Here is a 12,500-nt window from a genome sequence, read left to right as displayed (position 1 = left end):
GGGATTTCTTTCCTTTTGATGATCTTCTTCGTTTCGCTTCCCAATGGTTTTATCTTAATGGTGATGGTGAGAAATCCTTTGCGATGCTTCAAGAGAGTGTTTTCAGTGCACCTGGCGTTCATATCAGCAATGGATCTTTTCGTTGGGCTTGTGATTTGCCCTGCACAAGCCGTGGCGAGATTTCTGTGCGTGTTCAGCGATCGAAGTATTCCACAAGAAGGGGAAATCGTCCAGATATTAAGCTACGTCGGAATCAACTGTTCAATCTTGTTAGTGACCGCAATGTCGATCGATCGCTTCGTAGCTGTTATTTTTCCCCACACATATCGACAAAGAATGAAACCGAAGACAGCCGTTGTTTGCAACTCGTGCATTATTGTTTTCTCGTCCATCTTTGCCTCACTTCAGCTGACCAACATTTCAAAAGATGTCTACATTGCCATTGACATACATTTACACACCACGTTCCCTCTGTCCACGACTTCTGTAGCCTATCTCGGAATCTTCTACTTTTTGAAGAAGCAATCGCGAGTTGCTGTTCAGAGACAAGACACCATGCCAAGCAACACTTCTTTGAACGACAGGAAACGAGAAAGGGCAGCCAAAATGGAAAATAAAATTGCGACAACGTCATTTCTCATTTTGGTGTTTCTTATTCTTTCGCTAATTCCGTATTTTGCTGTCATGGTTGTCGGGAACCACTGTGAAAGCTGCGCAAAACAAGATTGGTTCTTCATCGTCAGGCAATCATCCACGGTCATCCTGTATCTAAACTCTGTGGTTAATCCTTTCTTGGCGTCTTTTCGCATCAACGAATTGAAGAAATCTTGCGCGGCCGTGCTCGGCTTGACAAAAGAAGATGACGAAACAGCAAGCACAAGGCTGTCTTCGGTAACAGTGCCCATGCAATAAAGAATAAGAAAATAAAAAAAAAAACTGCTGACCTTGTAGTCTGAAGTGGTACATTTGCAATTGAACCGTTCAGCCAAAAATACTCTCCAGGTTGTATGTTTGGGGGACTTTATCCGTATTCTTGAGAAGTGGAAAATTTGTTAAGTAAAGGAAGTAAATAATTTCTGAAAGTGAAGGCGGGAAACTGAGAGCAAGTGCGCCGAGATAAGACAAAGAACAAAAACAACTCAACAGCAGCTGGCCTACCAACTACTCTTCCTTGCAGATTGTGAAGAGCGCAGCGAAAGCATAAAACTGAAAGGCGTCTCCGCCTAGCAGCAACTGTGCGGTCCATTTATAATAATCCCACAGCCAGATGTCATGAGTCGATTTTAATGTAGGTCGAAAACCAAAACAGCCAAAGAAAAACCCTGGAGTCAGGTCAACGTGGAAAATCTGCCCGCATGCGATGTAAGAAGTGGGAGGAACAGGTGATGACCAAAATGCCATTTTGACTCCCCCATGGGGAGGGGGAGGGATTTTCGGACGGTCTTGAAGTCCCACGACTCTTAACGAGAGCAGATGGGAACCGTTTTTTTTTTCTCTTGGCGGAATATTGTACGCAGTACGATTTTCATCAAGAATGAAAAATGGCCTCCAAAAGCGCACTTTTCATTGTTGATGCTTTGTCCCCTTTGACTAAAATATTTTAGTCGCGTTTCGCGTGATTTCCAAAACTTGGTAGAGTTGGTCATGTTTCCAGTCTAATGTGTGCAGCTGCGTGCCAGATAAGGCCCAACTAGGGCTGAAAAAACTGGATATGATAATACTCCCTGGTTTGACTCGACTTGCGTTAATTTTTTAATTTTAGTTCAGTGTCCCCAATTAGTGCCCAGCGCTAACTTTTGAAGACTAGACATTTAAGGTGGCTCAAAATACTTTCAACACTTGGAAGACACTCTCTTTAGATCGAATGACGCTACAACACAGTATCACGTAACAGCAATGTTGTGGTACCATATGAAACGCCGATTATTTTCAAACAAGATGTAATCATTATTGTGATGTAATAAGTTACCTGGGTAACGGGAAAGCCTAGCAAAACACCCTATATATTGGATTTAGTTGCTCATATCTCGAAAACGAGCTGGGTGACCCCCCTTTTTTATTGCAAACAATTGATGAGAACGCCATAGTGAAACTTTAGGTGAAGTTTAAAACAATTCTGTACAGCAGAATTAGAGCCACTTTTAAACAATCACAGAATAACGGTGGCTCTAAATCCAATATACAGGATTTTTTTAAACTTTGCAGAAAGTTTTATGTTGCCCTTTTGATTACTTTTCAGAAATAAAAAATGGGAGTCATCGAGTTCGCTTTTGAGATATAAGAAACTAAAGACAAAATAAAGGGTGTTTTTACAGGGCTTGTCCGTTACCATGGTGACATATTACCTCACAAAAATGACTGTATCTTGTTCAGCAATAATTCGTGTTTTATTTGGTACCACAATATTGCTCATACATGATTGATACAACGTTGTGGTGTCGATCCTTACTTGGAAGCATTGACGTACCCTCGTTTGAACCTCCTTAAATGAAGTTCCTTTCCTTTTTTCCCCCTTGTTTTGAATGTAATTGAACTCTTTACGCGGTCGGAATTTGAGACTTTAAAGGTCAGGGGAGCTTCTGTATCATTTCCCTGTAATTTGAAGTTTTGATGATCAGTGACAAGAGAGAATGAGGTAAGAGAACGGATCCCCATGCCCCATCATAGTTTTTTAAAATCTATTTTTAGTTTCGCAAAGCTATTTTATGTTCTCATTCCCAATACCGCGCATATTTAAAATTTCCTTACGTCCTTACAACTAGCCAATCAAGTGCCTCTCTAAAAATAGCCGCTTGCGTAGCTAAAATTCGATTTTAAAAAACTATCATTGGAAGAGGCCAATTTATGGGGGATCCGTTCTCTTACCTCATCCCCAGGGCCTCTTGCCAGTAACAGGGAGTTTCGGCTACGGCAACGACAAAGCCAAAAAGCAGTAATATTATTAGTTAAAAGAGGAAAAAATGATCGTGCTGTGCGTGTGGCACGCATTTTTTTTTTTTACATTTCTCTCCCGTATTCGTCAAAACTACTACGTGAAATGACTAAGGGTGCGTTCGATTGACCCTATTCCGGAATAAGAATAAGTGGCATAATGATTAAAACGGTATGTTTGGCGCATTTCGAAGCAGCAAAGATAACAAAAATATGTTTAAAATAACATTTTAGCCGATGTTTGGCAATTTTAAGGTGATTCTCCGTAAAAACGAAGGGTTTCTAACTTATATTCCGTGTATTTCTATTCCGGAATACGGTGAATCGAACGCACCCTTAATTATATTTAATTTGACGACAACGCGGACAAACTATAGCGAATCTTTCGGTCTGACTCTTACTTCCAAATCCGTCCGTACCAGTCCAGTTATAGGAGGACACTTCGCCCATATTGTATAATATAAACAAGATGAAATAATCATGAAATACTTAGAATTGCTCAGGAAAGCCAACATGGCTGACAATAATATAAGAATTTATATGGGAATCCCGATAAAAGACTAATTAGGTAGATAATTATATTTACAAATTCTCAAATAAAAAGCCTAACCTTATTTCTATTGTGAGTAGCTTCCTTCCTGTGTGTGTCCTGTGTGTGTTTTTCAATTCCTCGGTTGCCAACGGTATTATTATAAAACGGTTGGCAACCGAAGCATTGAAAAATGGCTCAAATAGCTTCAGCAGTCATTTTCAAAATGTGCTTTAAGGGCCCACTGACGTATTTTTTGGGGTGCGTTGCCAAGTATGTAATGGTTAAGTAATTTGAGAGAATTTGGCAGTATTTTGATCAGTTTCCAACTTTTGTAAGCCAATGACCCTAAATATGACGTCAGCATACTACGCCCATGGCCACGTGACCAGTAAAATAAAATTCTAAATTTTTCTCCGTGCTACACAATTTGGGTATTTAATCGATGGTTTGATAATTTGTATTCGCTTTTGAATCCAGCCAAGCATGGTTTCCTTTTTATTTTGAAAAATGTTCTTTTTAAAGACAAACGATACTGAAATACCCATAACTTTTTCAAAAAAGATGATTTTAAAAAATCAATCCTTAGCTATATTCTGTATTTGCGGTTGAAACGTGCCATGTATAAAAAAAATAATTCAATTTAAAATCGCCGGAAATTCAGCTTTTTTCTCAAACCGGAAGTCAGTTCGTTTACGCATGCGCAGTTGATCTGAGAACGAGCGCGAGGAAGGGCGAGGAAAAACCTTCGATGGAAACATTTTATGCGGTGACTTTTGCTTGTGAGTGGGTTTTCTCGTCATCTCATGATATGATGACGTCAGTTACCAGAAGTAACATTTCACTTCCTTAGCAACGCGCGAAAAATCCGTCTGTGGGCCCTTAAGGACGTTCGCGCCCAAAACGTTCCCACGTACAGATTTTTTTAACACTTGCCACGCAGAAAGGTAATGATCTACTTTTGCCAAAAAGGCAATAAAAATGGGGGGTCGCCGTGCTCGTTTTCGAGATCATGAGGTGCACTTTTAGAAGCTTGCATTATTTTAAGACGATCTTTGCTTACAACTGTCAGCAGTAAAAAAGCTACATTAGTGAAATTTAGATCAGGTAAACATACTCAATAACTAATACAACTAAAGAAACTTTTGCAGGTGATGTCTTTTTCTGAGGTAATATAGACTTTGAAAAACGATACATATTTGCCTAAGAAAGAAAACTTCGGTCGCACGAGAGCATAAAAGGCGAAATATTTGAAACTTCTCACCTACAGATTTTTTTTGTTTTTTGTAAAAATAGACAAAATCAGAAAAGGAAGTGATCTACGGAAAGAAAAATGGGGGTCACCGAGCATTCAAGAGAGTAAAATCGCTGCGAGGTTCTCAAAGCGATTGTCTTTTCGCACTGTCACGCCATTGCGTGACATTTCCGAGAAGACCTGGGTCCACAGCCATCCCATAATGCCACCTGCTTTCACGTTCCATTCTTGTGGAAAATGTTTGCACCTTTAGCATCGTGTTTACCTTCGTGGTGTGCGATGCATGACGTATGCGTGACATGCGTGAAAAAATGCGCAGTAGCAATGGGCGCGAACGTCCTTAAATGGTATCAAAGTTCGCGACGAGAGCATTCCAGTTGTCATCTAAAAACTGAAATTGAGTATCGAATCCCACTTGGCCAACCTTTTATGAAAAGTGACTCTCCGAGGCAAAGTAATATTACGCATGCGCATTTAAATCGAGACCCCCAGAAAAGCCCAAATCCGAATAATTGGAGTAATTTGTTACTGGAATAAAAGTAATCTATTACTGGAATATATTTATCTGTTGTGGTTTAATTTTGTTTTTGGTTTGATTTATTTTTTAACCAGTTTAAATTTTTTAAAGTATATTTTAATTTTTAATCGACATTGTAAAAAAGGGATTTATCTTTTTTGGGGGTGTAGTTAAAAAAACAGGGGCTTGGCTTTTTAGGGGATCTTAAAAAGAACTAGACAGCTTTTCCTCCCTATGATTCTATTCACCTATCCCTCCCTGATCCTCTCCAGAACCTCTATCCTACTCTACCCTTCCTTCACACATCATTCCCCCGTATGCCCACCCCCTCTACACAACGTTACTCCCAGACATTTTATATTTTTCAAGACCTTTCCGTATGCTTTCCAGAACTTGATCTTGAACTCCCTATCTCTGGATCTGCTGCCTTCTCCTTAATCCACTTGAATAAATTTATAAATGAATATTTTATTATTCACCACAGGCCACTCTTGGTCAAAAGTTTGATTTATTCACAGAAGTGCAATACGACATCAAACCCACATATGGCAGGGTCCCGCCAACGCAATTGCGTAAATGAAATCGATTTATTTAAAGAAATTGAGGAAGTGAAAGACCAGCTCAAGACAAAAGACTCCAAAAATGTTATTTAGGAGATGATTTTTACAACAAGGCTAAACATTCTTGAAAGAAAAAACAGAGAAGCAACTCCGCCTTTAAGAGACAAGGAATTTAAGCCGAAACAATTTACAAAATGGAACAAAAAGATGATAACTTTAAAGTTAATAGTTTTACAGCAACGGCAAACTCCTCACAGGAAGCAACAAGAAAGTAGTTTCAAAAGTGTAACTGTTTCACGTTTTGTCCCAAGCACACAGTCAAATTTCTCACGGCGGACAGCAAATTACGGAAAAGTGGCAGCGCTTCAAGAAATGATGCAGAAATAAGACAGAAAGATGTCAACACATCCATTCCATGCACGGATAATGTCCAATAACCATGGTAGCTCCAACATTCCTCTCTTTGATAGAGATCGGCTTGATAGTGAAATGTCACCCTTGTACCCCAACATGCTTTTAGGAAAATAAACTGAGATCGAAAACCATTATGCTAGAGTAGTGACCAAGTCTGGAGAAGTCTAATAACTTCTTTTTCCTACAACATTAAATTTTCCAGTTGTACAATTCACTATTTAATTGAGTTATATTGCCAAAGGAATGATTAAAGAATATCACTGTTTTTTTTCGTGGAATGCCGAAGGCATACCACGTCTTAAAACCGGGCTGGTGTCAAATTTTCTTTTTTTTGTTGGTAGTCACAAATGTGCATACCCCACGGATATTGAATTAAGCTCCGATCGGGTGAATCTCCCTTTATTCCCTTCAGTTTATCCGAACTTCCCTGCCCCAAATAGAAATCATATGCTTTCCCTGCGCCTCGCGATCATGTGCGCGCGTTAGACCACTAGGCCACAGCGGCACCATTCTGTTGCGTATTTATTGTGGAATCTTTCCGCCGGCCATGATTGACACAGTATTACAATATTCGATAAAGTGGACGGATGTTTTTTCTTTGAGAAAGACAAGCTTTAAAGGTAAGATGAACTTTCTACGTTAATTCCAGATCTTGCTTCGTAATTATACTTGTGTGTTCCGCTGTGAACATTACGGTATTTTGCACAGAACGAATACTTCGTTAGCAGTATTTTGCATAGCACGAATACTCCAATATTTCTTGGGAACCGGTTGGTTCAGCCGTTTTGACGTAGAAAGAAAATAAGAAAATAGCTTTCAATGGCCAAACAAAATAAAAAATGAAATCAAGTTTAAAAAAAAACGAATTACTGATGTCCGTCACGGGGACTTCGCAGCGGTCCCCCATCCAACTACTAACCTCATTCGCAGGAGCTTAACTTCAACTTCATCAACGATTGAGATCTTTGTGTTGAATTCGCACATATCTTGTTGAACTTTATAACACTTGAAGGAAAAAAAAAACTAACAAAAACCCGGTGTCTTGCCGTCATTTTGTCACAGATGTATCCTTTGTTTCGTGAGTTGTCACTATTAAACACGCAAGGTAACTTGATTACAGGCGGCCGCTAAAATCGATGTCACTTTCGATTTTGTGATTTTACTTGTACGACCAAAAGTACGATAGAAAAATTGAACTCAGATTGAACGTACAAAAATCTCCCGAAATGTTTTTCGCTGATGGTAACTTGTATTATATTCGTGGCACAAAATTTATGATGTCTTCATCTCGCAAATTGTCTTATTCTCGATCGACACTTCCTAAAAGTTCCTTCTGCTCTCCTTAATTAAAAGCTACATATCAAGATTTATTTACTTTTGCGTCAATATTTGTTTTGCATACATGTAAGGCAGGCTAACAAAATCTGTGCCTTGCTTTGTTCGCATTTTTGGGCATTAAAATAGAATTTTTGGTCGTATGTTCCCGACGGCAAGTTGCATTTTTTGACGTCTCCCATCCAGTTACTAACCCCGCCGGAACGGGATTAACTTCATTGCAAGTCGATCAGACCAAATCTTCAACATCCTCCCTGGTAAAACACGGACATTTCACTACCATCTGTGCCAGAACAGTTTCGGTTGTTTGACTTAAACAACCGAAACTGTTCTGTGCTTGCCCCTTACAGCACTGACAAAAGTACCGTACGTAGTACATGGGTACTTGACCGTAGCCGTTGGCCGAGAAACTAATCTTAGCCAAAAGGCTGAAAAGCGATCAGGACATGGGAAAACTTAGGTAAAAAAATTGTGGGGATATGAGATTTTTGGCTGGGGGGGGAGGGGGGTGGCGACTGAGGACATACGGGATTTTTTAAAGTAGGAGCGCATTGCGTACGTGTGGTAGTGCAGTAACTAGACAGTGTTTTCTCGAGAAGCGATCACTAGGATTTTTTGTTTTCGTGTTTGATAGTTTTTTGTTCAGCTCGAGTGTAGAATCATGACGAACTTTTGTAGTTTGTGAGAACTATTTACTACTTGTAGCTTTTGTTGAGTTTTGAATCGATAATAGAAAGAGTTTTTGGCGATTTCAACCCAGACTGGACTACTGGATTTAAGCTTTTTTCTTGACGAGATTTCAAGTTATTGTGAAACGTTTGGTACCAAGGTACTCTAATACTGAAATCAAGATTATGGAATTGTAAAACTAGAACTTTGGACTGGACTATAGAACGCGCAATTACGGAATTTTACATTTTTGAGCATTCTGAGAAATGGAGTACACATGTTGTCTTCTTGTCTTCGCCACGGCAGATTTAAACAGTTTGCAAGAAACTAAACCAGGATTACGTACGGGACCGGAATTCGAATACATGGCCCGATTGTTCGAAAGCCGATTACCTTAATCCAGGATTAGCGTAAACTTTTGTTTCATGTTTTGAACTTTTTGGTGAAAGTTTCCTTTGCTTATTGACTTCTTCTAATGTAAAGTTTCACGGAATATCAGCCTTGAACAGCATTTGGGAGTAGAGAACAAAACTCGTTTGTTCATTTTTAACCTGAGATTAGCATTAATCGGCTTTTGAACATTTGGCCTAGGATGATAAGTTGTTGAACTGTGATCTGTAATAAGTTTTTCGGATGATTTAAGGTTGATCTTGTAATTTTTGGATGAACGGAGTTAAGGAAGGAAGTAAAACTGTAGGATTTAAATAAAGTCTCATTTCAAAAAATATATAAATGAAAGATCCCGTATCCCGAGAACCCGCTAATAGGGCTTCCTTGTTTGCATTTGCAAATTTAGTAACATTAATAATGAGTTTTCACAACGGACAACTTCAATCAAGTGAAGCTATGATCTTCGCAGTTATGATTCTTTTCATATACCGTTTCATCATTGAGACAACTTCAAGTTATATTACAGATGTATCTTTCTGGTAATCTCTCGCCATTTTCCGAAGTTTACCTGTACTTGAAGTTCACTGTTATTGGACAATTTGTGTTAACTGTTTGCACATTCCACGGATACGCCTTTGGAGGCGTCTTGTTCATTATGAAAGTGGTCCTACTGGTCAGTGAAGGACAGTGAAATTATTGTTCACATGCAATAAATAATTATTGTCTTTGATAGCATCAGAGTACGGTGGCCCTCAAGGGACATGCTCCAAACTAAAGATATCGCTACAAATTTTAAAAAGTAGGGACAAATGAAAAAAGAAATGCAATGATTTTCCGTGTTTACTTACTTACTTACTTACTTACTTACTTACTTACTTACTTACTTACTTACTTACTTACTTACTTACTTACTTACTTACTTACTTACTTGCTTACTTGCTTACTTGCTTACTTACTTACTTACTTACTTACTTACTTACTTACTTACTTACTTACTTACTTACTTACTTACTTACTTACTTACTTACTTACTTACTTACTTGCTTGCTTGCTTGCTTACTTACTTACTTACTTACTTACGTACTTACTTGCTTACTTGCTTACTTGCTTACTTACTTACCTACTTACTTACTTGCTTACTTACTTACTTGCTTACTTACTTACTTACTTACTTACTTATTTACCTACTTACTTACTTATTTACTTACTTGCTTGTTTGCTTACTTACTTACTTACTTACTTACTTACTTACTTACTTAGTTACCTACTTACCTACTTACCTACTTACTGACTTACTGACTGACTGACTGACTGACTGACTTACAGACAGACAGTATCTGATAGAAAATCATATTGCCTGCATCAGAAGTCGATTTTTCAGGCACAAATAAACAGGGGCGACGATTTATCAGACACAAATGAAATCAGAAACGGGGGCGATAGACTCAGCCACAAAGGCTGAAAGACGCAACCTCAGAAAGCAAAAGCATAGTCTCAGTATCAACATTTTCACATAATCTTCGATCATTTTTCTATTCACAGATGACAATAACCAGCGATCCGAATATAATAAGCGAGTTTTGTTCTTATTTTATGGTATTTCAAGGTACTGTAATAAGAACCACATAGATCAGAAAGATGACGCTGAAATGTTGCCTTCTAGTCATTAAATGTTCCTGTTCAGCCCGTTTTACTATTATATTTACAAGGTATTTCCCAAAATTATGTAAATTGCTTTTCAACTGATAGCGTATCAAATAAACGTTGATGGAATTTTTTTTGTCCTTTCCTTGCATCTTTCACTTTCATTTATCTAGTACCTAATTACATGTAAAATAATATGAAGATATGACAATGTGCAGCACATATTAAATGGAAAACACCTCAACTGCCATCTGTATTATCTTAGGCGGGGGCAGATGTAGTGAAAACTATTATTAGATATCGATAGAATTGTTTCCTCGCAAGGAAGCACTGGCCTTAAAGATTTTGAATTTCCTACGATGATACAGTCTAATTACTAAAAACATCCAAAAATATTCGTGTTGCATAACATTTTGCCCAAATTTTGTCTGGCCAAAAATTCTCAGCGCACTCAAAGCCAAACTAAGCGCTTTCAAACAAAAAAATTGACCTCAAAATATACGAACCACACTTTTGAGGATATTTATTAAAGAAACAATACCTTTTCGTAAAGAGTTAGTTTTTTTCCTCGAAAGCTAATTTTATATATACTTTAGACATAACTTCAAATAATTTGTTGCCAAAAAGATAAAATAGCGAAAGAACATTTTTTTGCGGGATTCCGCCGGCAGACAATGAGTTGACTCAGAGGACATGTTCCCTAAATAGACAAATGCAGGCACTTTAGTTTATTTTATTTAAAGATTCACCCTAAGGTGGTTGTTAAATACAATAGGACAATAAGTCTCCTTGCAGGTATTTACACCCAAAAATGTACAGCACATCAAGTCTTTGGAATACAAGTAAATATAAGGCAGCATTTACACCAACGCGATTTGTACCAGCATCAAGACTGATGGCGAAACCAGGTTGATTTGAAAACGCTGCCAAAAGTGGAGAGTTTTAAAAACAAGACGATTTCATCTGTCGTGTAGCCATGAAGGACTCATTAACCGTCGTAATTAACTTGGGGGTAACGAGATATAGTTGAAGCAGTTCCTAGAGCGCTTGCATACCAACAAAATACCGCTCGCTAAACTTCCACCATTACCGAAGCAGATCACTGTGTCTATAATGCCCGATTTACACGGTTCGATTTTTGTCGCATGCGATCGACAAGCTTACGACTGGCCTACAACTCGTTTACGATTGTCACGTACGTAAGAAAAAATGTCGTAGCATTTTTAAAACATATTTTAAAACGCTGCCACAATGGTATCGTAGGTCTGTCGTAAGCTTGTCGCATGCGCAAAAAATCATACCGTGTAGATTCGCCCTAATACCCACGTCCAATACATTCGACGTTAAAATGATTTAATCTCAAAAAATTGAAGCTACACGTAATAGTGGTTACATATTGAGGCAAAACCTCAGTGATTACGCCGAATTTTTTCAAATACTTTAGGGATAATTTACATAGCTGTGAATCGTGACAAAGTTGCAGAATACCCTTAAAATTTTTTCAAAACAAAGTTAATAATAAGAAACTGAGAATGTCATGCTGTTTCCTTTTGTTTGTAAATGACTGACTTTTGAATGTAAGCTATAAAGAACTATTTATCGTCGTTGGCATATCGACGGTCATTGCGTGAATCAATATGGTCTGACATATTTGGACAAGTTTCATTCCCAACTTTAAAAGTGAAAGGCCAGTCGTATATTTAGTCGTTCAAATTTCTTTCCATCGGCCTTATTGGGTGCAATGGATAGTCATTTTGAAAATCAACTTTGTCTCGGAAGTGGGATTTCTTTCCTTTTGATGATCTTCTTCGTTTCGCTTCCCAATGGTTTTATCTTAATGGTGATGGTGAGAAATCCTTTGCGATGCTTCAAGAGAGTGTTTTCAGTGCACCTGGCGTTCATATCAGCAATGGATCTTTTCGTTGGGCTTGTGGTTTGCCCTGCACAAGCCGTGGCGAGATTTCTGTGCGTGTTCAGCGATCGAAGTATTCCACAAGAAGGGGAAATCGTTCATGTATTAACCTACCTCGGAATCAACGGCTCAATCCTGTTAGTGACCGCGATGTCGATCGATCGCTTCGTAGCTGTAATTTTTCCTCACACATATCGACAAAGAATGAAACGGAAGACAGCCGTTGTTTGCAACTCGTGCATTATTGTTTTCTCGTCCATCTTTGCCTCACTTCAGCTAACCAACATTTCAAAAGATGTCTACATTGCCATTGACATACATTTACACACCACGTTCCCTCTGTC

General features: G+C 38.5%; 2 protein-coding genes across 2 annotated transcripts in view; both read left to right on the top strand.

Annotated features, from left to right (window-relative positions):
• The first annotated feature begins 57 nt into the window (after window positions 1-57).
• LOC138032027 (cannabinoid receptor type 1B-like) lies at window positions 58-912 on the top strand. The gene has a single exon (XM_068879610.1). The coding sequence runs from the start codon at window positions 58-60 to the stop codon at window positions 910-912; it is 855 nt and encodes a 284-aa protein (XP_068735711.1).
• Window positions 913-12,081: 11,169 nt separating this feature from the next.
• LOC138032025 (cannabinoid receptor type 1B-like) overlaps window positions 12,082-12,500 on the top strand; it is an 855-nt gene continuing 436 nt past the window's right edge. Inside the window, exon 1 of the mRNA XM_068879609.1 lies at window positions 12,082-12,500. This exon is cut by the window's right edge and continues 436 nt beyond it. Within this exon, the coding sequence (XP_068735710.1) occupies window positions 12,082-12,500 (419 nt within the window).

Source organism: Montipora capricornis, chromosome 14, assembly GCF_036669925.1.
Source record: "Montipora capricornis isolate CH-2021 chromosome 14, ASM3666992v2, whole genome shotgun sequence".
NCBI classification, from domain to species: domain Eukaryota; kingdom Metazoa; phylum Cnidaria; class Anthozoa; order Scleractinia; family Acroporidae; genus Montipora; species Montipora capricornis.
This window is presented reverse-complemented; position numbering and strand designations above follow the sequence as displayed.